Raw genomic sequence first — 26,919 nt, forward strand, 5'->3', positions numbered from 1 at the left:
ACCAGAATCGCTTCACTCAGCCTCTTTCCTACAAAAGCCCAATGGAGTAAATATTATCTCCGATTTATACGTCAGGAAAATTGAAGTTCAGCGAGACCAGATCTGAAACTTGACAAAGGTGTGAATTTGGGAGCGTCATCCAATTCCTGTGTTCTTTCTCCCAAATATTATCTCAGAAATTCTTCTGTATTTTTTATATGATTTATTTTTATTTCATGTGCACTCTTGTTTCGCCTGAAGATAATCTGTGTGAAGGCGTCGGATCCCTGAACTAACGTTCAGACAGTTGTGAACCGCCTTGTGTATGCTAGGAACTGAACCTCGGGCCCTCTGGAAGAGCAGCCAGTGCTTTTAACTGCTGAGCCCTCTCTCCAGCTCTGCTGTGTTTTTATCTCGGTTTTTTATGGCAGGGTCTCCTTCTGTAGCCTAGGTTGACCTCGAACTGGTGAACCTCCTTCCCCCTCCCGCACCCCCAGCCAAGAAGGATCAGAAGTACTAATTTTAACAAGCGGTTGTGTTCTTTTCTTGCATATATTCCTTGTAGCACTTTCCAGCTTCACTTTTTTTTCCCCCTGTACAACTGTGGACAAGCTGTATACCAGCTTCTTCAGCCGCTCATTTACAAAATGAGATACGTACCTATCTTTCAGGGGTTTTGTGAGGATTAAGTGGTAATTTAACTGATGACTGCCACTGAGAATAGCGTTTGGTGGTGCTTAATTGGTGGGAGTTTTATTGTAAACCCCCCCCCCTTTTTTTAAATCAGGTTTTGTGTAGTCTTAGCTGGCCTGGAAATTGCTGTGTAGTCAAGATGATCCTGAACTCCTGACTCTCCTTCCTCCACTTCCTAAATGCTGGGATTACAAACACACAACACCATCCAAACTTGACTTAAATAGCTTTTTGTAACCATGCATTTCCATAAAAGGCTCATAGGAAACAGAGAGCAGTATCTGAAAGAAGTAGCGTCAAGGATTAACTGTTAGGTTGGAGCCTCCAGCTCTCCTCTACTTGGCCTGGGAAACCCTATTCCTGTCTCTCTGCAAACCCCGCCCACTCAGAGACTTCGAACAAAGGAAAGGTACTGCCAAAAAGCCAAGTTATGAATTCTCGGCAGCTATTGCAACTTCTTTCCCTGAAGTCGCCAGCTGCCCAAGTCCCAGACACATCAGCGACCCTCACCTACAGCCTATAAATCTCCCTGCCTACGCTTCGCCTAGGGGTTCTTTACCTTTGTTTCCTTATCTTACTTTCCTGCTCTCGCCCAGGTCTGGCTGGCTCGCAGCTGCCTTGCTTCTGGCCCCGGGGTGCGTGCCTCTCTTTCTCCTCATTTTCTTCTTTCTGGTTCTTCCTTAGTTCTTAGATTTCTGCTCCTACTTATTTCTGCCCACCAGCCCCACCTCTCCTGCCTAGCTATTGGCCATTCAGCTTTCTATTAGACCAATCAGGTGCCTCAGGGAGGCGAGGAGAAACAAATGCAACTCATCTTTACATAATTAAAGAAATGCAACATAAAAGTAGCACACCTTTTCTCAGTAATATTCCGCAGCAGAAATGTAAAGTGTAACACATTTTTGCCTAAAGTAATATCCCATAACACTTCCCTTTTAGCCTCTTTTGTGTTGTGTGCAGCTGCATGAACTTGCAGTTTAACAGAGTAGTACAGTACGCCAAGAGAAAAGAGCATAGTGCCTTTTTGAGTTCTGTGACTTACCTGTCAAGGTCTCACCTGTGTGTGCCTCCCGATTCCTCAGAAAGGGTCTATGTCTTAACACTGCTGTCCCTATCAATGGGACTGGAGATAACAACTCAGTTGTTTTCTGCCCTCCATCAGGATATGACACTCCCAGACCCCCCGCCCCCCCCACACACAGAGAGAAATGTCAGTGGACTCATAATGTAGAATTCAGTGCCGCTCCAAACAAGTGCTTGGGAAACAAGTGCCATGTACAACAGGGTAGACAGGAGTGCCAACAGTCCCAGGAGGCTGTGCTTTCGGTTAAAAACAGAACTTACTTTGAACACAGAAAGATAACAGCATGTTTCACTAGCGTAGACCGTGATCCACCCTTGAGTTACTTCTGTGGAGTGTGTCTACTGTACTGGTAAGAACAAACATGTCATAATACTTAAGATTTTCATGAGTTCAGTATGGGTGTGTGGGCATACATGGAGGAAGAATGCTGTATACATAATCTTTTTAAAAAGCACAGTATTCTCAGTATTGTGTGCATGTATGCCTGCAGGTCAGTGAGCACCAGCTCTTATTACAGATGGTTGAGAGCTACCATGTGGTTGCTGGGAATTGAACTCAGGACTTTTGGAAGAGCAGGCAGTGCTCTTAAAACTGAGCCATCTCTCCAGCCCCTGCAACTGAATTCTTATTAAAAAAAAAAAAAAGTGTATATTATGTGTGCGAGCAGAAGTAAGAGAACGGCCTTCAGCTGCTCTTTCCACTGTAAGCGTCCCCAGATCAGGCCATCAGGCTTGACAGTTAAACTAGCTCACCAGCTCCTCTCCTGAGCTCGAATCTGGAAGACAAAGTTTCAGTAGCCGTGTGTGTGTGTGTGGGGGGGGTGCTTTGCCCACATGTATGTCTGTGGACCACTTTTCATGCCTGTTGCCTTCAGAGGCCAAAAAAGAACACTGGGTTCAGCCGGGCGGTGGTGGCGCACGCCTTTAATTCCAGCACTTGGGAGGCAGAGGCAGGCGGATCTCTGTGAGTTCGAGACCAGCCTGGTCTACAAGAGCTAGTTCCAGGACAGGCTCCAAAACCACAGAGAAACCCTGTCCCGAAAAACCAAAAAAAAAAAAAAAAAAAAAAAAAACACTGGGTTCAGCGGGACTGGAGCTACAACACAGTTGTGAACTACCATGTGGGTGCTTAAGAACTGAACCTAGCCAGGCAGTGGTGGCGCAGGCCTTTAATCCCAGCACTCGGGAGGCAGAGGCAGGCCGATCTCTGTGAGTTTGAGGCCAGCCTGGGCTACAAGAGCTAGTTCCAGGACAGGCTCCAAAGCCACAGAGAAACCCTGTCTCGAAAAACCAAAAAAGAACTGAACCTGGGTCCTCTGGAAGAGCAGCCAGTGCTCGTAACTACTGACCCGCCTCTCCAGCCTAGAATGTACTACTTAGCAAATGATGTTCAAAATGCCTCATACGTCATTAAATTGACTTCCTTAGGATAGCTATGCCTATTTCACACAAGAAATTAAAAGTACATGATATGAAAATAAGTATCTGTGGTGGTTAGAGAAAGAATGGTCCCCAGAGGCTCATACATTTGAGTTGTTAGTCTCCACAGAATGACACTATTTGAAAGGAGTAGGTGTGGTCCTTGTTGGAGGAAGTGTGTCACTGGAGTGGGCTTTGAGGTCTCAAAAGCCCAAGCCACACCCAGAGTCTGTCTCTCTCTGCCTATGGATCAGGATGTAACTCTCGGCTACTGCTTCCACACCTGCCTGCATGCTGCCAGGTTCCCCACCATGATGATAGCGGATAAAGCCTATGAAAGACCCCAATTAAAGGCTTTCTTTTCTAAGAGTTGCCGTGGTCTCTTCACAGTGAGAATAACAATAGCCAAGGTTACTTGGTAGCAGAGCCGAGATTTAAGTTTAGTTTAGGTATACAATTTACACTTAAGTCTCCATAGTAAATACCTTACTCCAGTTAAAGAAACAATTACAAAAAGATAGGGTATAATTTTATTACTTCCAACTTTAATTTTCATCACAATAAAAATAACACAGCTTTACAAAAATAAATTTTTATTAAAAGCCGTAAAGTCTGAGCAGGAAGACAGTACAAAGAATGTAAACAAGGTACACATCACTACATTCAGCTCAGCTTGATTGAATGCTGAAAAACAAGTCTAAATGCTCTATTGCCCTTGCTAGCAAGATACATTAATTCTATTTTACAAAGACAACATATTCTAGTTTTCCAGGAAAAAAATAGTTTATCGAAGTCGATCCCAACGCCAAATGCTGGCATCATCACAGACAGCTATGAGGATGCTGCTATCCCTGCTGAAGCTGGTTTGTCGGATCGCAGCCCCACACTTATGGTGAGTCAGTGTCGTACACCTAGGGAGAACCAAGACAAGATCTAAATAGCACACATACCAGTGCTTAAAGAGTGAATGAGAAAATGCAGGTGAGAGCCATCGGCATTAAGAATATCATCCTTCATTCTAAATTCATCAAGTTTGGTATATTTATCTACTCACCACAGTATAAACACAAGATAACTGAAATATGAAAAAATACTTAAACTCTAAAACCTGCAGCTGTTAAGATGACTGGGCCATGTCACAGCTCAGTGGTGATGCACTTGGTGACATGGCCCAGAGGGCTAAGGCAGTTTTGCTGCTGAGTCTGACAGCCCAGAGTCAGATCCATGGAAGCCACATGGTGGAAGGTGAGAACTGGCTCCTGCAGGGTGTCCTGTGACCTACACGCTGGGGACGTGGCACAGGTGCAGAACGGATCACAGCTACTGGTTATTAAGGCTGACATAAAAAGGCCACAGTTACTTACTTGGCTTTATGAGGATCTTCTACTTCTAAATCCCAAACATAAAGTTTGCCAACCTGATTGCCCAGGGCAAGCATCTGCGTAAACAGAGTGAAACATAAAATCAACACAGCACCAAGCTCTAGGGTATTTAAGAAGCCTCAGCTCCAGCCTTGGTGGCCCCTTAACTGAGTTCTGCATCTTAGGTTACTGATTTGTAAGAATAAGAACAATTACTATTTCCTTGGCATCTTGAGAAACTAGGGTTCTGCCCCATTTCATGGACGGGGGCGTTACAGTACTCTTTGCTTTTTGCTCTACCTTAGAGTCACACACAGAATGGGATGCTCTTCCCAAGCTTTCTTAGAGAAATACTCAGTTAATCGTCAGACAAAACTGCAGCAGCAGAATTTAATACTTTGGATAATAGTTATTCTACCTTCCATGTTGATTTTTCTATAAGTTTTTCTAGAAGAAAAGCTAGGTGAGATGATAAACACATTAAATCACTGTATCTTGAACAGGCATCAGGAACGTAAGGTTACCAACACCTAACTGCCCGTTTCTTTCCTAGCCCTGCAGATAACGTGCAGTGCCCAGGAGGCAGCCAGAGTCATCAACACAGGACCAGTACAACCAAAGCGTGAGGACGAGGAGCATGGACAGAACAGGAAAGGGGACAACGACACGGTGTTTCAGAAGACAATTCCAAATGTAAAAGTATGTGCTACCTTTTGCCAGAAATCCATAGAAAACCTCATGTACCAAATGTCACACTGGCTGTAATCAAATCGCCCAAGAATAGTCACATTAGACTCACTAGGTTTAATTTTATCTATATCATCCTCCATTTTGCCAGGTTTCCAGCATACAATGGCATTTTCACAAGACTAAAAGAGAGAAATAAGAGACATGTATTAGAACTGAATTTCAAAAATAAAAATAAAAGTGCTTACTTTACCATTTCAGACTAGGTCAAGAGCCCGCTTTCCAGGACCATATACAGACTGTTCACTATTGCATCAAGGCTTACACCCGAGGACAAGAGATCCGACTAGCAAAAGAATTAAACAACACAAAAGAATCATGCTATTTGGAAGTTTCCCTTTCAGAACAAATTAACTAAGTGCGGCTCCAGGTAGGCTGGCACCCAGAGACTCGAGGAGTGCTATAAAAATTAGAAAAATCAGTACTGCGACAGGAGGTTTTCCGAATCTGACCACTGGTTTCCTAACCCACACATAGCCAGGAAACCAGTGTTATCTACTGAGCTTCCTGCACAGGGTGGGCACATGGTGGTTGCTTAGAAGGTATCACAGGAAACAGTTCACTGACAGGACCATAGGTTATAAAGGAGCTCAAGACATTGACAAGGGGATAGGCTCACACAGGCCACGGAATCACACTTCTACTTAACACAGTCTCCCTGTGGCCACTGTTCCAATCATTGTCTCAGTCAGTGGCCCACACTAGCGAGTTTTTGGCAGTGTGTCTGGCCTCTAGTTGATAAAAGCCTCTAAACATCAGCACCACTCCTCCAAGCCTGGCCGACCTCATCGGTACCCAGATGAGCAACCCTGCACTCAGTTTCTCGGGCAGTCTATCCAGTCACAGACGGCAGCCCACTGAGAGCTCCACATTCAAATTTTAACCAGAGGTTCAGAGAAAAAAATCTCTTCTACTTTCTTCGAATGTGGAGATGCTCAAGCTAAGTGACATCTCCCATACAGTCACTAACTGCACAGTGTCTGACATCACTAGCTGATGTTGCCCGAACTGTAGAGTGAGACTTTTCTCTAAAGACTCATCTTGGCCCAAACACCAAGCCAGACTCTCACAGTTCCCTGGGGCTTCTTTTCTACCCTAGACTGGACACCAAGAGAGAAATGACTTGGAAATGCTAATGGATAAGAACAGTGTGGTGGTTTGAAAGAAGATGACCTCCAAAGGGAGAGGCACAACGAGGAGGTGTGGCCTTATTCCAGGAAGTATGCCACTGTGGGGGTGGGCTTTGTGGTGTCTTTTGCTCAAGCTTCCCTCGGTAAGACATAAAAGAAACCTCCAAACTGCCACATACAGAAACAGGCGTAACAATGCTATAAGGGCCAGTAAGATGACTCTGGAGGTGAAAGTCCTCAATGCACCAGCCTCACAATCCGAGTACAATGGCAGATTCCATGAGAGAAGAAGAGAGAACCAATCCCTGAAAGCTGTCTTCTGACCTCCACACATTTCAGTGGCACACAAGCACACACGCATGCGCACGCGCACACACACACAAAGTAAATAAAAAGGGGATTCTAAAAAGTGTTATGTTACAGGCATGGAGCTCATGCCTGTAATCCTAGTACTTGGGAGACTGAGGTAGGAGAATCCTAAGTTTGAGGTTAGCCTGGGCTACACAGCATGTACCAAGCTGGCTTGGGTTCATGGTGAGATACCCTGTCTCAACAAACAAACAAGGAAAAGAATTAAAAGAGGAGGAGAAAAGAAAGGAGAAGAAAAAAGGAGAAAGCTCCAAACAAAAATGGAACGGAGGAGGAAGAAACCAGCCCCAAACAAAATGAAACAGAAGGTTCAAATAACCTATAGGAAGTATAAGGTCTAACTCAAAACAGAATAAAGAACAGAAAATAGTGAATTTAACTGTCAGATTTTTTAGTGGCTAACAATATAAACTGGCAGAAAGGATTTTAAAAGATAAGGTCTAAATAAATAAAGGGTTGGGGATGCAGCTTGGTGGTGGAGCTTAGATTCAGTCTTAGTTACTCACTACAAAAGTCAAGACAAAAGGTTGGGAAAAGAGTACAAAAATGAGCTGGGTATAGTGACTCATAAATGAAATCACAGTGCTAAGGAGACTAAGTCAAGAGAACTCTCCTCGTGGAGAGTTCATGCAAATTTTTTTTTCAAAAATATTAAATTATAATTAAAAAAATACCTAAACATTTTCTTGAACCAGCAAGATGGCTCCACTAAGTCTGAAAGCCTGAGTTTAATCCCTGGACCACATGGTATAAGGCAGGAACTGATTCCCAAAGCACGCACGTGCACACACACACACCTAATTTAAAAACAAACAAAAAAACTAAGCATTTTCTTAGCCAAAGGCCCTATTAAAGAGATAAAAAGATTAGTCACCGGCTGAAAAGATTTACAAACAATGTTTCTGATATAAGATACATATTCAGAATATATAAAGAACACTCAGAATTCAACAATAAAATAAAAATAAAACAAAAACTAAGCCAATTATAAAACCAGCCAAAGATTCAAAGACACAAGCCCCCAAAAGGATATGGACGGTGTGATGGCTATTCTTGGTTGTCTTCTGGACCACATCTGGAATTAACTAAGACCCAATCGGCTGTGTGAGGGAATTTTTTTCTTAAATCATCTGATGTGGGAGATTCACTTCTACTCTGAATCTTGAGATAAGACACACTTTAATCCCTATCTTTTGAAGTGTAAAGAGCCACCTTTAATTCAGGAGACAAGGTCTCCTGGCAGCCTACATAAGGGACACTTAAGGAAGTCCTCTCTTGGTTGGCTTGCTTTTGCTCTCAATAGCAAGTGCATTTCTTCACTGACATTAGAACCTATTACTTTGGGATTCTGGTGTAGATTTAGGACCAGCTGAGACATCCAGTCTTGTGGACTTAATAACCACTAGATTCTTGGACCCTGCACTGATGGGCAGACACTGCTGGATTAGCTGGACCACCGCCTGAAGCCATTCTAATGAATTCCATATATACATGGAACCCTGAATACAGAAGGTAAATACACAAATGTAAAGATGCTCAACAGCATCACCAGCAGAGAATGCAAAGCAAGACCATGATGAGATTTCACTACACATCTGTTGGAACTAAGTAAATAAAAATAATGGTAATACTAAATGCTGGCAATGATACAGAAACACTGGATACTTTGCTAATGAGGGTGTAAGGCACTCTGGAAAACAGTTTAGTAATTTCTTAAAAACTTAACCATTACCCAACAATTGCTTTCTGCAGCATTTATCAGAGTAACAGTCAAGTCTTTTAAAATTCTGTACACAACTGTCCATCAGCAAGTATGCTGTAAAGAACAAGCACAGCCCATAAGATGGTGTTAAACTGACTGTGGTGGTGGTGCACACCTCTAATCCCAGCACTTGGGAGGCAGATGCAGGCAGAGCCTGAGGCCCGCATAGCACATTCCAGGGAAGCCAATGCTTCATTAGATTCTCTCACAAAATAAATAACGAATACATAAAAGCTAATGAACTAATTGGGATGGCACAGTGATACCATGGAATGTGACTCAGCAATGGAAACGAGAAACCACTTTACAAGCAGCAACTTGGATGGATGTCCAGTGAATCTCATTGAGTAAAAAACAATCACAGCATTTTTGAAAGGACAAAATTCACGTGACAAAATGATAAGGAACACACAGCATAGGAATGTTCTTTTTCTAGGCTTTTGAGAGCATAGCAGCAAAACATAACTACTGACTTATAGCTCCAGTTTCAGGTGATCCAATGCTTTCTTCTGGCCTAAGGGAATCAGACAACAACGTATACAGACATACATGCAGGTAAAACACTCATCGCATAAGAAATATATATTGTGATAACTACTGAGACATAGTAACAACTACTAAGACAAGTGGACAACGGTCATGCTGAACCTCTCTGAACTATCTGTAAAATCTCCTGTAGTCTATTCCAAGATCAAGAGTTTAAGGAGGGGAACACGAAACCAACAAAAGTAAATCTAAACCAAAAAGGAAATGAGATGGACATCTCTCTAACCCTGACGAGACTACATGCTCAAAGAACACGGTCAGCCCTCTAGATAACCAACTGGAAAAAACAAAACTAAACTAAAGAAGACGATGTCACCCCTCAATTCTCTGGAAGAACTGGCTCCAAACACCGAAGGCTCAAGGACCTTACTGAATGGCGTCATGTGTGCACATACTCCCATGTACTTTCAGTCATGACTGTACTTGTGCAACAGAACGTGAACATTTTAATTGTCCTGTGTGTAGTGAATAACAAGAGCTCTTTGCACATGTTCAGTACAGATGCAATTCTTCTATTCAAACACTTCTCATCAGCCACAGACTCAATCAAAAGACATGGACTCCATGGATACACAGGGCTGTGCATCCACATCTACCGACAAGGCAGAGCAGTGAGCAAACTGCAGCCTGTGAGCCAAGGACTCCAGCCACTGCTCTTACAAACAAGGGCCGAGACACACACACAGGAACAGTTCTGCTGGTCTGAGTCATCATTTTCAACATCATTGACCCCAGGAACAGTCACGCCGTCCAAGCTCACTCTCCTCTTACTGGAGCGTAAAGAACTAGTCTAGAGAACTCTTTCTCCTTAAGTAAGTTCGACAGTCTACCAATACTCTTTAAAACAGTTTCTCTCTGCTATTAACACATTTTATAAATGGTTCCTGCAAATCACACTCTCACGCTCTCTCTCCCCCCACACACAATGCAAGTATAGCTTAACTCTAGTTTTCCATACCTTGGAAAGTATCAAATCGCCTAACCATCGCACACAATCAACATAATTCCTATGTATGTCTCTGGTAGAAAAGTCAGGAAAGTGGATTTTCTGGGAAATAAATGGCCTGAAGGAAGAATGGAAATGTAAAAGTTAAAAGAAGCGCTCTGCCTACTGAGCTTCATCTGCCAGTTCGATTTTGAAAACTCTACAGAACAGGACTATTAATTTCTCTTCTCTTAGCTTCAAGATAGAATGTATCCATTAATCTGTTTTTTTGGAGATGAAATATCCATTTTTCATTTTTATTTTCTTTCATTATCAGCTTTCTGATATAATGTTCAACTTTCCTTTCTAAACTCGGGATTTTACGGGGCAGGTGAGATGGTGAAAGCACTTGCCACGCAAGCCTGGCCTGAGTTCAATGTATGGGACCCACATCCACGGGGAAATGAGGAGTAGCTCGTAGTTGTCCTCTGGCCTCCATTACTGCTAATATATTTGTGAAAAAAACAATAAACAAGATATTTTGGAGGTGGTAAATTAAAAGCACACCTAATATTTCTAATCTAGTAAGTGATTCTATGGTATTTATATGCTTTTCTTTCATTTTTGGGGGGGCCACAACCCACAGCATCACCCTGTCAGACAGGTGTTCAACCAGACCAACCAGAGCCATACTTTTTTTTCTTTTTCTTTTTGAGACAGGGTTTCTCTGTGTATCCCTGGCTGTGGTCCTGGAACCCAGAGATCTGCCTTAAAGGCAGGAGTCACCTCCGTCAGGTGTGATTCACTTTTTATATTAATAATAGACCTGTGGTGGCAACATATAAAAAGGCAGAGTAAACTCTTCTCAAACCCTTCCACGTCACGTCTCATTAGGATGATAAAATGCTATTCACGACTGGACAAAACAGTGTGTGCGCCTTGCACATCTTCCTGCATAGTTTTCCACCTGATTTCTGAAACAAGGTCTTTCACTGAACTTGAAGCTAGTGGGTTCCTAGGCTTGGAAGCTCCAAGCTCTCCATTCCCCAGCCTAGGGAATACAGGAAGTCAGAGTCAAGCAGGCTTAAAAGGGTGCTGGAGATTTGAACTCGGGCCTTTCTGCTTTTACAGCAAATGCTCTTCCCCATCCCACCAAGCCAACTTGACATGAATGATTAACCGTTCCAATTTCAGCTGCTTTCTAATCAAATGCGTATTATAATTAACAGTTAAAGCCTTTCAGAAAGACTACAGGAACTGTGAAATTTATTATTTATTCCACAGATCTAACTTTTTGAAGACAGGGTTTCTCTGAACAGCTTTGATTTAAATCCTAAGTTTAACACTGCACCTGACACTGAACGGTAGAAACCTAAAGCTGTACTGACAATTCTTAAAAGCCAATGAGGTGATAGGTGCACTTCAGTGCTTACTAGAACTCGCAAAATTAACAACCTAGTCATAATCGGACTTGAAAACTCTTGGCTAGAAAAAAAAAATACCAAGTTAGCATATTTAAACATATGATGCTTACAGTGAAAGACTAGAACATGGTCGCAGAGAAAGTGCCGCTGACAACTCAGTAAGTCCTAAAGCGCTTCAAAAGAGAAACAATTGAAATGTCTCAAAAATATGGAATCTCGCCGGGCGGTGGTGGCGCACGCCTTTAATCCCAGCACTTGGGAGGCAGAGGCAGGCGGATCTCTGTGAGTTCGAGACCAGCCTGGTCTACAGAGCGAGTTCCAGGACAGGTTCCAAAACCACAGAGAAACCCTGTCTCAAAAAAAAAAACCCAAAAAAAAAAAAAAAAAAAAAAATATGGAATCTCCACCCCATGGTATGATGAAACAAGACTCCACAATTTTAATTTTCTCTGTTTAATGAAAGAAGCATCATTTATATATAGGAAAATACCAGTATGTATGTATGTATGTATGTATGTATGTATGTATGTACGTAACTAGTAACTAGCTGGGTCTCACTATGCATATAGCCCTAACTGGCCTGAAATTTGCTCTGTAGGCCAGGCTGGCTTCCAATATTCCAACTGACAGAAATGTCCCTGCTCCTGCTTCCTCTGTGCTGAAACTAAAGGTGTTTACAGCCATGCCCAGCAGGAAAGTATTATCAAGAACCATAGGTAGAAAGCCAATTGAAAACCACAGTCTACTATATTGAATTAGAATTTACTATTATGTCTTTCTCCTTCTCTAGTCCACAGTAGGTCCAGGTGATTTAAAACATTACTACTTCCAACTCCCTTAGTCAACAAGCATCAGAAATCGAAGTGAAATGAGCCACCAATTAGACAAAAACAATTCATTCAAATAAGACTGAAAAAAAATTTAAATAAGGGATTCCTTTTTAAAGAGGTGAATTTGATGTCAGGCAGCAATACCTGGGGATTTTAGGATATTAGAGAAGGGCTTCTAAAGCAGCAGTGGGGATTAGTTTTCGATACTTGAGGGAAAGGGACACACAGGTACACAACAGCAAAGCATCGGGACTGTCACCTGTTAGTTTTATTTGGGTTATAATCGTAAGAATCCTTAATTGCATTCATCATTCTCTTCGAGTTGATTCTCCAAAGTTTGAGGGAGTGATCCATACCACAGGACATTATTTTTTCACCCAAAAGATCATAATCCTAGAAACAGAACAGCGCAAATAAGTAAGTTGCAGTCTCAAAGGCTATTTGTCCGGGCTTCGCCTGGTGCACAGCACAGTGAACACTGCATTTCAGACCCTATCTCCAAACCAACACCAAACTGACAAAAACGTCCACAATGCTCATGGTACTGTATAAAACCCGAGGCATTTTTATGAAACTGAACAGACAGTGGCTCAGCCTGCTCTATCCTTCCATGTGCAGGGTCAATGTCTTTATGTCTAACCGCTGAAATGACTGCCTGGCAGGCTGCATGAAGCAGGCACAGCCGTGCATCTGTGGAAGAAAAGGTTCAGTATTCGCACCACATAGCCCAGCTTCAACTTACAGCACTCAGAACTTCATCTCTGTGTCCTTCCACACCTCCGAATATTGCCACAAGTGTGTCCGTTTGGATATTCCATAATCGTAAAGCATGATCTATTAGAACACAGAAAGTTAAGATAAAAGTTTATCACTCACCACGGCAAACTTTTAGTATGGCCTTAATATGTAAAAGTTATGAAAATTTAGATTAGGCATACTAAAGACATATACCAACTTAAAATACACCACTCGTAGAATGAAATAGAGACAAGGTGATGTTAAATTAAGACAGCCTCAAAAACAAACAAATTAGATGGAAATTACAGCAGACACTAAGGATGTGCCCAACGGCAAAATCCCCCCCCCCCTTAACCTATCATCTCAGCACTGAGAGGGGTGTGAAGCAAGAGGACCGACTGCCTTGAGCTCAAAGGCAACCTGGGCTGGCTGCTTGGCATCCATCCGTCCATCAGTCCGTCTGTCCGTCCGTCCGCCTGCCTGTCTACCTACCTACCTAGAAACCCTATCTCAAACAAACAGTGGTGGCATACGCCTTCAATCTCAGCACCCCAAAAGCAGGGAAAGGCAGTTCGAGGCCAGCCTGGTCTACAGAGTATAAATTCCTGGACAGCTAGGGCAACACAGAAAAACCTATCTTGAAAAACCAAAAACCAAACAAAAAAACACCTTTTGAAAATCCTAACATGGTGATATGTCATTCAATACTGATAAATCAATGTAACTCTTCAGGTGAGGACAAGGTTCTAGAACTATCACAATACAGTAAGTGAAGTTTGTTCTCTATGTCTTGGTTTACAGTCTATGCTTTTTTTTCTATTAAAACTTTTTTCTTTTAATTTTGATTATTTTCCCTTACAACACAACCTGTCTCTTTAAAACAATTATTCCAAAACAATCTGAACTAAGGAAACATTGGTTTCTATAAGCTTACCTTTACTTACTGACAGCAGAAGATTTGGGTCTCGTGGGTGGAATTTCAGCTCATTGATAGCATTTCCATGGCCAACATAGTGCTATAATAAATTGAAAACATTTTGTTTCACATCTCAAAAACCAATAAATTCTCTTTCATAAACCTTAAGAGAAACAAAAGGCTGGAGGGACAGCTCAGTGGTAGACCACTAGTCTAGCAGACTCAAGGCCCAAGGTTCAATGGTGGAGGACAGAAAATGTGAGCCTATTTCCACTGTAAGGTCAGAGTTGGAACTTACCTCCAGTTCCTTCAAGGTGATTGTGCTTCTACCTCAAACAAGGTCTTGCCTGTGTAGTTAGGAGTTCTGCTGTCTTAAGGTTATTGTCAACAGGTGTGGCTAATAGCCAGACCTTGTGCTCCAGGAATAGATAAGTAGATTCTTCCTACCTCTAACAAGAGTCTAAGGATCCAACTAAGTTCCAGTTCTGTTATGAAACAGAAATGAAGGAGGAGTAGACTGGGGATGGGGTAGGGTGGGAACAGGACCGGGAGAAGAGGGAGGGGAAACTTCGGTTGGGATGTAAAATAAATTAGTTAAAAAAAAAAAGACATTCAAAGCAAGGGAAGAGGAATTAAAAAAAAAAAAGAAAAACACAACAAAATACTGAGTATGAACACTTTCCTATGTATTCCTTAATTTATATCATCTAATTGTCACAGAGGCTTCAAAGGACTGCTCTAAAGAAAGAAATGGAACTAGCAAGATGGCTTAGTATCAAGGTGGGGCTGGCATGCCGGAAAGGAAAGCATCTGGAAGATTGGAATTGACACCTCTGACTGTCCACGTCCACAGGCACATATACACCTGCATCACACACCCAAAGTGAATAAACACAGTAAGAGAGAAAATAACAAATCAAATGAGGTATTCGTTGTAACCTACGAGTATTCAAAAGCAACAAATCTACAGTCTGCCCAGAAGACATACCTTTATACACTGCATGGTTATGGGGTTAATTATCCTTATTATGCCTCTGGAGCCAGCAACAGCGAGCAAAGGGTGGCTGGTGTTGCTATTGTACGTCCACGCACAAGTGTAAAAGTTTTCATCTGCCTAAGAAATGTCAGAGTTAAGAAATGGAATTTATCTTGAAAAATAAGCATGTTAATGTTCACAGTGACAGGAGCCTTTCAAGCTGCTAAAGCTTTGGGTACTTAACTGCTCGTTTTTTGTCACACAAATTTGCACAGTGACAGCCAGGTGTCCCAGAACTCAAGGGACAGAAACTGGATGACTTTCTCAAATTAAAGGCCAGCTAGGGCTACGCAGCAAAGTCCTATGCTCAAAAATAAATAAGTTAACTTCACTGGCGGCGCTTTTAGGTCTAAAATCCAAATGAGCGCCTTCCTTATGCGTCATGCTGACACACTTCTCTTTTCTGCCTGCAGAGCTACACCCACCAGAGCACAGCCGAAACAGCAAGAGCAGGCAGGACTGTCCGCCAGTGAACCTTTACCTACAAAGCCAGGGTGAGCCTTCAGGCTTCGCGTTACCGATCCTGTCCTGATGCCGCTGGGAACCTAAATGGTTCATTTTCCAGCGTCCTGACAGGGCAGCTGTTCACTCACTTCCATGTCATTACAGAATCAATGTCACCTTCCTTCGCTTTCTGTGCTTTTGCTAAAGGATCTGGGAGAAACATCTCACCATTCAGCTTTTTAAAAGTCCTTTAAGATTTGGCTTTTAAGTTAAGATCTTCCTTTTCTTCGTAGCTCACACTCCAATCATTTCCTAAATGGCACACACTTATTTTTTTCTATCTTGGCATTGTTGAGCAAATATTTAGAATGATTGCCAGCTAAGTGGTGTGGGACAATAGTCTATACTCTCTCAATTATATTTTAATAAAAAGCCAGGCAGGAAGTAGAGGTGGGACAACCAGGCAAGAAGTAGAGACAGGTTGACAAGACCAGAAGAATTCTGGGAAGAGGAAAGCTTGGTCTGCAGGCGTTACCCAGCCACAGAAGCAGCAAGATGTGACTGCCTCGCTGAATAAGGTACTGAGCCACGTGGTTAACACAGATAAGAATAATTGCCTAATATAATAAGAAGTCTGAGCTACCAAGTCAATCAGTTTACAACTAATGTAGACCTCTGTGTGATTTCTTGGGACTAAACAGCTGGGGGACCAGGTGGGACAGAAAACCTCAGACAACAGCTCAGTATTACAACTATACTGAAATTGTAACTCCAGGCTTAGCTGGTCCCTGCTAACCATTTCTACCATGGATTTCTAACACTCAACTCCACCCATCTTGCACCCACAATCCCATCTACCTTGTGACAAACTGAAGATCAGGTGAACGGGATTCGAGGATTGATCCCCTTGGGTAACAATGACAATACTCCTAGCTAAAGATGGGACAGTACCTTTAGGGAACTTTTTTTAAGTTTTAGAGTACTTATCAGAACAAATGTCTTAAACCAGAGATACAAAGACAGTGAGAAAAGGATACATCAGCGTCTACATAGGACTGTAATAACCGGATTTCCCCTTGCGAATGGCATTCATATAAGGTCACCTAGAGAAACAAAGATATGTGTGTCATCTCAGATAAACATTCTCTGGTTCTTTTTTTTTTTTTTTTTCATTCTCTGGTTCTTAAACATTCTAGTTGCAATTACAACTTAATGACATTACAGAAACTGCTTGAAGCGGCTCTGTAAGCTTACCTAACAGTCAGGTAATAGTAGTTGCTATTATCAAATATTTAAATATACATTTCATCCATATAAACACAACTTTTTCAAAGTGAGCAAAGTTGAAAATTTTAAAATAATTATGGGTTATCCTCCTTTAATTAGCTTTGTAACAAGACATCTTTAGTACCATAAAACAATGATTAAAGAACACCACATAACATATACATGTACCAAAACACCACCTGATGTCCCATAAATATGTACAATTTTTAATGACTATGTATAATTAACACTTTTAAAATTATTACTTAAATCCACTGAATTTATGCTTTCCTTATAGAACAATTAATCACAACTTTAAAAAAAAAAAAGACAGGCTTCTGGGGAATGGAGAGCCGGCTTAGTGGCATGGCATTTGCTCTTCCAGAGGGTCTGTTCCCAGAACCCACATGGCTGCTAGAGATCCTCTGCACCTCCAGTTGCAGAGGCTCTGATGTCCTCTGGCCTCCACGAGCGCTGCGTGCGCCTAGTGCACAGACCGACATGTAGGCAGCCTACTAACACACAGAAAATGAGACTTTAAAAGTATACATTTCTTTCATATTTGAACGATAAATAGCAGTCAATTCTTTCAGATATTCAAAATATTTATAAACAAAACTATAAAGCCTGCTTCATAACAAATGTCAATAAAAATGTGTTTTGTAGTTTTAAACCTGACCATTTCTCAAAAGCTTCACTCTTACACAAAAGAATTATACTGGTGAGCCAGCTATTCAGAATCTGTTCTAAAATCATTCCATTTCAACACTGTAATTTTAACAGATACAAAATAATCCCAATAGCCAACCCGCCCCCCTGACACTTACCCTGTTGCTTCCCACAGTCGCGAACACCAGAGGATCCCCTTCCTTACTGTGCCAATTAAACTGAACTCCAAACAATGGCTGGTTATGATCCTCCTACAAAACCAGGAAACAGGAGAACTCTAACAGATTTCTGAAAACACTAGCAAACTGACGTTAACCTTTCCCAGTTTCAGCCCCCTCACGAGAATGGGCCCTGTATATTCGACAGCTCGGGGAGGAGCACTATCTGAAAGGATTAGGAGCTGTGATTTGTTGGAGGCAATGTGACACTGGAGGGGCTCCCTGTGAATCCACATGTAGAACTCTCAGCAACCTCTCCAGCACCATGTCATGCTTCCAGTCATTACCATAATGGGCTGAACCTCTGAAACTGTAAGCAAGTCCCCATGAAATGCTTTTTTAACACGGCATCACTGTCATGGTGTCTCTTCACAGCAAGAGAACACTGACTGAGACACATCATGCACACGCTGCTTCCGACATTAAAATGAAGACACCATGCAAGCGCCCGCCCGCATCTTAAACTATGCAAATATTTTCTAACAAAGATTCACACCACACGCTAGGAAGCAGATATCTATCCTGGGAACACTGAAGTCTTCCTGTTTTCTCAAAGCCAACCATCTTTCTGAACTGTAACAAATTGAGAACGTTTGGCAGATACATTTTAAGCTCTTGAGCCCAGAGGACAGTTATTTCTCTCATCTAACAAACGGCTTTGGATTTTATTAGGATTGACTTTTTCCTTGAAGTGGGGCACATCACACTCTATCCCAGCCGCTACTTTATTAGTCCTATACATACAAATTTAAGTTATCTTGAGCAATCTTTAAATAACCTTGGATTTGTACCAGGCAGTGTGGCACACACCTTTATCCCCAGCACTCGGGAGGCAGAAGCAGGTGAATCTCTGAGTTGGAGGCCAGCCTGGTTGGTCTACCGTTTCAGGACAGCCAGGGCTACACAGAGAAACTCTGCCTCAAAAAACAATGACATAGCCGGGCGGTGGTGGCGCATGCCTTTAATCCCAGCACTCGGGAGGCAGAGGCAGGCGGATCTCTGTGAGTTCGAGGCCAGCCTGGTCTACAAGAGCTAGTTCCAGGACAGGCTCCAAAACCACAGAGAAACCCTGTCTCGAAAAAGAAAAACAAAACAAAACAAAAAAACCCAAAAACTCCACTTGACTTGGATCCTAGGAAAGTATCATCCCCTGAAGACTATGTGAAAGTAAGGACTTAGAGAGGGAAAGAACTATGCCTTCAGATATACAACTGGAGAGCAATCTGTACGATTCTTTGTTTTAGTGCTTGTATTAAAACCGGGCTTAAACTGCACAGTAGATAAGCACACTAGAGAGTTGTCGACTTTTGTTCTCCAAATTGCATTCTGAACTTAGGGCTTTACTGCAATCCCTGTGCCCAACACTGACTCCCAAGGTCACGTGAAAGCACCGTCCCCCCCCCCCCCCCCCCCCCCCCCCCCCCCCCGGCTTTTAATGTCTTCTAGCTAGGGAACAATCGTCTTTTCCTGCCAAGACAGGCAGACTAAATCCCGCCCCCCTGGAAAAATCTTCGGGCCTCTTGTACTCAGCAGCTACTGGCAAGCACTACCTCTAAGGCTGGTGTTCTCCAAGGACTAAGAAGAGACTTGGGATTGCCTGTGTAGCTAAAAAAGCTGTCTCATTTCTGCTCATTTATCCCTTAGATCTGTCTAATGGCATTTGATGACTTAAGGTACTGGTAGCTCATTATCTCATTTGTTAAGTTTCCTGTTAACTACAGACAGGTGTGCCTCTTTCCCAGGCTTCAGAGTCCAGGACTAACAGGATTCAGAGCTCTCAATTCCTTTGTCTTCTAAAATGTTCCCGTTCCAGCTGTCTTACAGACACCTGCAAGCTCCTGAAAAAGTTCTGCTGCTTTATCAAGAAATCTGGTCTGGTAAAAACAGTCTCCAGAGCCTATTTTAACCCCACCCATTTTCAAGCATATTTTACAAGTCACTCCTGCTGTCTGGGCCAAGACCAACTTACAAAGCACTCTTCAGACAACGCCAACACCTGCATCAGCTCCGGGGACTTCACCTTTGGTACCAACTCTCCTGGCTCAAGGACACCTACCAACCAAAATCTGGTTTTATCTACTCTCAGCTATTCACCCGAGCGTCACCTGTACAACCAGGGCCCTGCTCTGTCCCAGTCTTTCTGGCAGCCAATAACTCCCCATGGCTAGCCCCGTTCACAGGGCCAATAACAATATATTTTCTCCTAGCCACCTGCCTTCTTATCTCCCTCAAGGAACAGCTGCCTGAGGTCTCCAGGATGACAGCAAACCGGATGCTGCTCTAGCCACACGCTCGCTGAGCACGAGCCCAACTCTCAGCTCTCCCCTCTCCCATATCGCCCCATGCCCACAGGAAGTAGCCAGACTTGAGCCGGTGCCCCTTTATCCAAGGAGTCTAAAATGTTTGGTTGAGGGGCTTCCCCTCAGCTCGCTGGCACTCCTTTATCCAAAAAGTATGGATTGCTTGCCTGGGGGCTTCACCTCAGCTCCTGGCATAAGCTCTCTCCCCTGGGAGTTGCCTCAGTCCAAACTCCACCCCGAGAAAGCCTGCCAAACGGTTACCCCTCCCAAGGGAAGGTCAAGACCACCCCCAAAGGCTTTGTAAAAAGCCCCCCCAGAGAATGAACACATGGTCTCTGGGTTACCTGTGGTCTCCCCTTCTCACTCTTCCCTCTCCATGTTTCCCGGGGGGCCACCCAGGAGTACTGTTATTTATTAAACATGAGCATCTTTTAATTCAGTCTGATTCAGTGTGATTGGGATTATTTGTGTTGGCAGAGAGGTTCGTTTAAGAAAATACTTAACAGAGAAGTAATTTTTAAAAATTATTTGTATATTCTAGATATTACTATTAATGCATAGAAAATAAAGGTTTTCTCAGAAAGTTTAAACTTAACATCTATAGAAGATAGTGTATATATTTCTTCAAGGAAAAAAAAAGTCCACAAAATTTAGAAAACATTAAATGAACATAGAAAACATTTAAAGTAAACTGCAAAAGACCTTACGGCCAGTGGTTGCTTTTTATAAACTAATGAAAATGATACTGAGGACACAATTTAACTCCAACTCCTTCTTTCCCCCTAAATATTACACACTTAGGGTATTAAACTTGGCACAGTGCTCACACCTACAATCACAGCACACTGAAGACTGAGCTGTGCCAGGTGGTGCTGGCGGTCTATACGGTGAGTTCCAGGACAACCAGGGCTACACAGAGACACCTGTCTCAAGAAAAAAAAAAGCTGTGCCGAGTTTGAGGCCAGCCTAGGTTAAATAGTGAGACCCATCTTAAAAAAAATACATTACCACGAAGTGGTAGTACACACCTCTAACCCCAGCACGTAAGAGGTAGAGACAGGCAGATCGAGAGTTAGAGAAAAGCCAAACTACACAGAGAAACCCTGTCTCGAAAAACCAAAATCAAATAAAATGAAATACACTGATTTTGGGGATGGAGAGACAGATGGCTCAGCAGTTAAAAGCGCTGCTCTCCCGGAGGACCAAGATTCAGTCCCAGCACCCACACCATAGCGTGCACTGGGGCCTTGTCCGCAGAGAAGCACTAAGAGAACCAGGAATGTTAGTCACACAGGGATTAAAATCAAATACCTGCAATTCATTCAGAAAGCTGAGTGGAGCTTTTTAAACAACCTGGTGACCATTTTGCTATTTGAAGGGACAGACTTCACCCTAATTCCCCAGAATGATCACCCCAGACTCTTTCCTCCCTAGCCATTACCCATCCTTGGATGTCACAAGTACTTATGGCTGCAGACCACACTAGATTCTAGGCCTTTTAGCTAGAGAACCCTCTCTCATGGTCACGTGCACTTTATGAAAGAGTTACCGTGTAGTCACACCTTAAGGGCTACTGTACACCTGGAACACATGGTATTTATTCTATTGTGTTTAAATATACCTACAATACCGGTCTACTGACTTGAGTTCCAGGACAGGCTCCAAAACTACACAGAAACACTGACTCAAAAAGAAACAAAAAGGCCTACGCTAAACCTCCTGGTCTAGACTCCCTGGGGTCTGACCCAGGCGGATGACGTCAATCTGCACTGGGTTTCTATTCTCATCTCTTCTCGTGGTTTGCTTCCCCATATGACACCTACAGTGACCCACTTGCCACACATATGGCAGTCAGAGAATGACTCATTCCACCACTCAGGTTCTTAGGCTTAGCAAACACCCTTACACACTGAGCCATCTGGCTGGCCCCCAAACCCCAAAGCTTTTAACATGTCACACTGTTTTCCTATAAGACAATTCCAAGCAAATGCTGAAATGTTTTACAAGTGTGACTGACAGTGCAGGCATGCTGAAGTTTACTAGGATCCGGTTAACAGCTCACTCAGCTATGTTTAATATTGGATCAACAGATAAAGCAACAACAGCCTGCAACTCAGTACTATAAAGTTAAGCAGAATAAAGCTCAAATAACTACATGTATGGATCACCATTTGATTTAAACAAACAAGCCTTTCAAACACTGTCATTTTAAGATATTTTAAACCTAACGGTATCCTGAATGTCCCTGAGAAGTCGCACTGAGCAAAACTGGGGGTGAGGGCAGCGCACAGGGTCCCAGCCCAGACCTAAATGCCATGGCAAAGGCCGATCTGAAAGCCAGGAGTACCCTGGACACAGATAGGGGACTTTCTGAGGACTGTGGCCTGGAAGTTGCAAGCCCTGCTTCCTGTACATACCTTGAGGCTGTTCACACACTTGAAAGAATATTTGCATTTCTTCGACTTCCATTTTCCCTTTCCCCAGCTTTTCCTTCCGGGCGCATTGGGTGTATTTGTAGGTGTGTCGGGCCGTTCTGTGTTTGTGCCACTCTCGATACTGACAGCATCATCCTGTGTGCAGTAAAACCAGGAACAAATTCATCAGGCAGAGAGACACGCACGGTATTTAAAAGATAATGACTAACTTAAAAGCGTGCAAAAAATGGGACATGGCCCCCTGGCTGCAGCTGGAGATTTTGGAAGTAAAAGCCAGTTATGCATTAGGACACTGGTGGATACTTCACACTGCAGTGAAATCAACAACAAAGTGCTAAGACAGACAGCAAAAGAGGAATTTAGCTTTAAATAAGACGCTGGCCTATGCCAGCGACAAATACAATTTAGTCACCATTTGTCTTACACAGCTCTGTGAAAAGCCACTAATTAGACAAGGAAATCTTACTCAGTAAAACTAACTGTCCTCTTCCTGGAGAAGAGTTGCTAGGATTCAATATCTCACTAACATACAGTAACTGTATAAATTCAATAAATCCAACTGGTCTACACATCTTCATAATTCGACTACAGCTCACGTGGAAGCCAGTGTAGACGCCACACGGTCAGCGCGGCAGGAGTGTTAACGCTTATTTATAACACAAACCGCTCAGAATTTTAAGGACGTTTAAAGAAGTCCCTCGTGGTGCACACCATGTGTAAAGGCCTTCGCCTCATAGTCTGAACACTACTCCACACATGTGAACTCTGTACACAGTCATCTGTGCAGACATGGACATGGCTTGCGGAAAAACTGGAAACTCTTCCAACTTATCTGCAGTTCAGAACCCACACTCAAGTCTTCTCTGGAATACGAAGATTTCCATCTATTGCCCTGGAGCAGTCAGTAGTCCCTAAACCATTCCAGAGGAGCCCTTGGTCACAGTGTGTCTAATAGCTATTAGGTTCAAGCCAGGAAGTCTACACAGCCTTTGTGGTCTAAGTTACTGCTTTATAGTACAAAAGGTTAAAAATAAAGTGTCAAGAGGTATTTTTTTAAAAAAATCACTAATTTGTTTAAAAACATTAGTTCTTAAGGTTTTTCAAACTTCACATTGGTCCAAAGCGAAATGCCTTTTAAGAAATACACTATTCTAGAACATATTTATTATCTAACACCAGAAAAATGAGCAGAAACTAGGCATAGTGTCTCACACCTATAATCCTAGTACTCGAAATGCTGAGGCAGGAGACTAGCCATGAGTTTGAGGTTAGCCTGTGAGACTCTAACGAAAACAAGCAAAAACGCCCCAAAAAGGTGAAGTACTCCCAACAAAGTAGGTGCTTAATAAATATTTGAAATGCAATTTAATGTAAATGTACAATTAGTTTCTATGGAAATTTAAAATGTTACAAGTTAATTCCCAAATTGAAATCAATTTTGGCTAGGCATGTGTTTCCCCAGTAATTGGGAAGTAACGGCAGAAGGAAACCAGTCAGCATGGACATAACAAGAACCTAATTAAAAAGATAAAATAAAAATAAAAAAAAATCACTTTTTATCTGTTGCTCCTCACCTGTCAATTGTTCTTATATGCAAAAAGTTCTGATTTTGGATTTTGAGGTTTCATCCCCTACTACAATTGTTTCAGATCTTTAAAAAAAAAAAAAAAAAATCAGTTTATCACTTCTACCAATGGTTCCAGCAAAACCTGGTATTTACTATGGCAAAAAATACATATATTACTCCATGTAAATGGGGAGCAACTTATGGTGGCTCAGGTCTTGATTCCAGCACTCAGTTCGCAGGGGCAAATGGATCTCTATGAGTTCAAGGCCAACCTGCACACAGTGGACTACTTCCAGGCCCACCAAAACTGCAAAGTGAGACCCCGTTTCAAAAACTAGAAATTTAATTAAAAAAATAAAACCAAGGGCTGGAGAGATGGCTCAGTGGTTAAGAGCATTGTCTGCTCCTCCAAAGGTCCTGAGTTCAATTCCCGGCAACTACATGGTGGCTCACAACCATCTGTAATGAGGTCTGGTGCCCTCTTCTGGCCTACAGACGTACAGACAGAATATTGTATACATAATAAATAAATATTAAAAAAAAAAACCAAATACAACACGTAGAAGCACACCTTTTGCTGAGGACTGAACCTGGGGCCTCTTATATGGTCGGCATGTGCTTTACAAGCACGCTTTATGTCTCCAGCGTTCTAAAGAATTTATTAAATAGATTCTAAAGTTTTATTCTTGATTTGTTTGACACCTTCTATACGTTCTCTGTGTACCTATAGTACTCTGCAGGGCGTGGTGGTGCACGAATGAATTCTGGGTACTGAAGATACCAGAAGATAACAGGTTTGAGGGCAGCCTGTGCTACCTAGGGAGATTCTGACTCAAAAAAGACTAAATTTTTTTCGGAGACGACCTCATACCAAAAGCTCAATCTCGTTCCTATCAATCATTCGGTTATGGGTAGTTTTAGAAAGCATAAAAAATATAAACATTCCCCTAAAGAGTCTATAAAGAGAAAATGCGCTTGCTCTTAATTTTCCCCCTGCCAATTTCCTCCTCCTAAACAAATTGACATTTTCATTAAATTCTGGGCAATTAAGCATACGAAAAAGCCAAAGCCTAACCTACACTACACAATCATAATCTAAGTAATTAATGATTTGAACACGTGTACAGGACTTTTCACAACACTTGTATAAGCACTTTTTACGGGGCAGCGTTTCTCTAAGCAGTATGACTTCACTTAATCTTCATACTCGCTCAAATACACCGGTCTTTACCACGATCGCCTGAAAAAAATCTTCCACTCTCTTCACATTAAGTAAAAAACTTTCAAATTGCCCCCTCCCTCGCCGTAATCAAAGGTGGTTCCCCCTCCACGATCTAAGCCGACGCGAAGGCACGCCCCACTAGCACGGAAAGGAGCATGTAGAAGCCCAGTCACGCACACCGGAGCCAAAAGGCTCTCCTTCCCATCCTGATCCCGCAGGGCTCTACGGAGTGACGCAGTCCCTCCCTTTGGAAGACCTTCCACCAACTTTCCTCGGGAAACACAATCTCTCACCCGGAGCATGCCTCTGAAACTCGGACAATCTCAGATTCGCAGTCCCCGGCAAAGTCCCCCAAAGGCGCAAACTCACTCGTCCTCCCCCGCAAGGATGATCGGAGCAGACCTGGCCGAACTCGGGACCCTTAATCCGCTCCTCCGCCAACTTTCCGCTTGCTAACGGAAGCCGCAGCCCCGGACAATTCGAATCCCTCGGACAAGTCGGATTTCCCCGCACGCCCGCGTTTTCCTGAGCGCGGGGTGACACCTTTCCCTGCCCCCACGGCCGCCCTCCCGCCCGCCCGCTCGCCCGCCCCGCGCGTCCAGTTTCCAAAGATCCTGAAACTTGCAACTCCACGGTCCCGGGACAGCCAGGGCTGCACTCACATTCTCGTCTCCCGAGAGGTCCGGGTTGCTGTTCTCGTCGCTGCTCAACTTCTGCTTCTTGGCAGCAGGCATGTCTGTTCCCGCCGGCGCTGTCGACACTTCCCTCTCGGACATATTTCTCCGCCTCCCTCCAGGTTCCTGCCGCCTCGGGCGGGGCCTCCGCCACACCGCCGTCAAGCAAGCCCGGCCGGAGCCTGCCGCAAAGCTGCCGCCGGCGCCGCCACCGCTGCCGCCGCCGCTCCCCCCACTGTCGCAAATCGCGCCCAGCCGCCGAGGCGGGCGTGCGTGCGACCCCGCCACACTGCTGAAAAAGGGGCGCGCGCGCGCGCCCGCCCTCCCGCACGGCTGTCCGGCGCCTTCCCGTCCCCGGCTCCCGACGGGCGTTCTTCCCGCCGTCCTCTCGGCACTTGGCCCGGAGGCGTCGGGGTCGGCGGGCTCAGAGGGCAGGCTTCTCCACGTCCCCCTGCCCCGCCAGCGCCTACGGAGGAGGCGGAACTCAAAGGGCTGCTCCCTCACCCCCTTCCCGGCCAAGACGTTTGCTCCGCAATTGGCTCGATCCTTCGATCTCCGACCAGCTGCAAACGAGCGAAAGTCTGTGGCCCGGAGCAGACCACCACTGTCCCAGAGGGAGGGGGGAGGGACGAGGGGTTTCCCCTCGTCTGGGGCGTCTGTGCCTAAGGTCCCGTGCCGAGTCTGGAGGACGACCTGGCAGTGAGGTTCACGGGACTCCTCTCAACCTAGGCTCTTTCTTGAAGGCAGGAATTCAAAACCTATAGGTGGTTTCCTGCCGGCACCCCCATCTGGCAGATGGAAGGGACCCGCCTGGAGGTGCGCACGCGCCAAGGCGTATTCTCGCGCTGGGACGGGGGAGCCGGCCTCCAGGCCCCTCCTCTTCTCGGTTCTTGTTTGCTGAACCAGGTAGTCTTCCACCGGTTCCCGAAGCTCTGGGGAGGATTTCGAAACGGTACGACTCAGTGCCTCCGGACGCGCCTAAATTCTGGGCAGATATTTCGTCTAATGACTATTAGTTACAATGAATGGTTATAACCAGCTGGTTGGTGCCAGTATTGGCTTAAGTAAAGCTATATTTTAAATTGCATATTTAGGCTTAAGTAAAAATACCTTGTGGTGCATGATGCATGCCAGAATTTCCAACACCGGAGAGGCATCAACAGGGA

At 43.8% G+C, this 26,919-nt stretch overlaps 1 protein-coding gene across 2 annotated transcripts; it reads right to left on the bottom strand.

Moving 5' to 3' along the window:
• Positions 1 to 3,692: 3,692 nt before the first annotated feature.
• Positions 3,693 to 26,348, bottom strand: Eed (embryonic ectoderm development). 2 transcript variants are annotated; one of them, XM_057756235.1, is made up of 12 exons: positions 25,742 to 26,348; positions 22,273 to 22,425; positions 17,496 to 17,588; positions 16,440 to 16,505; positions 14,911 to 15,036; positions 13,941 to 14,022; positions 13,011 to 13,102; positions 12,528 to 12,661; positions 10,048 to 10,153; positions 5,246 to 5,404; positions 4,539 to 4,612; positions 3,693 to 4,085 (listed from the first exon to the last, which is right to left on the bottom strand). In XM_057756235.1, exons 1-12 carry the CDS (start codon positions 25,853 to 25,855, stop codon positions 3,959 to 3,961), a joined length of 1,326 nt encoding a protein of 441 aa, XP_057612218.1. In that variant the 5' UTR covers positions 25,856 to 26,348; the 3' UTR covers positions 3,693 to 3,958. The 2 variants fall into 2 exon arrangements, with proteins under 2 accessions (XP_057612218.1, XP_057612219.1); XM_057756236.1 differs by having other exon boundaries at positions 3,946 to 4,085; positions 5,335 to 5,404; positions 25,742 to 25,984.
• Between the last annotated feature and the right edge of the window lie 571 nt (positions 26,349 to 26,919).

This window comes from Chionomys nivalis, chromosome 23 (genome assembly GCF_950005125.1).
Source record: "Chionomys nivalis chromosome 23, mChiNiv1.1, whole genome shotgun sequence".
Classification (NCBI taxonomy): domain Eukaryota; kingdom Metazoa; phylum Chordata; class Mammalia; order Rodentia; family Cricetidae; genus Chionomys; species Chionomys nivalis.

Excerpts from the sequence above, each read along its gene's own strand:
- Eed (XM_057756235.1), bottom strand. The coding sequence starts at position 25,855 with ATGTCCGAGAGGGAAGTGTCGACAGCGCCGGCGGGAACAGACATGCCT. Across the intron at positions 17,589-22,272 it reads AGTGTGTGAACAGCCTCAAG|GAGGATCATAACCAGCCATT; the intron begins GTATGTACAGGA and ends CTGGTTTTGTAG. Across the intron at positions 14,023-14,910 it reads TAACCATGCAGTGTATAAAG|CACTATGTTGGCCATGGAAA; the intron begins GTATGTCTTCTG and ends AATTTATTATAG.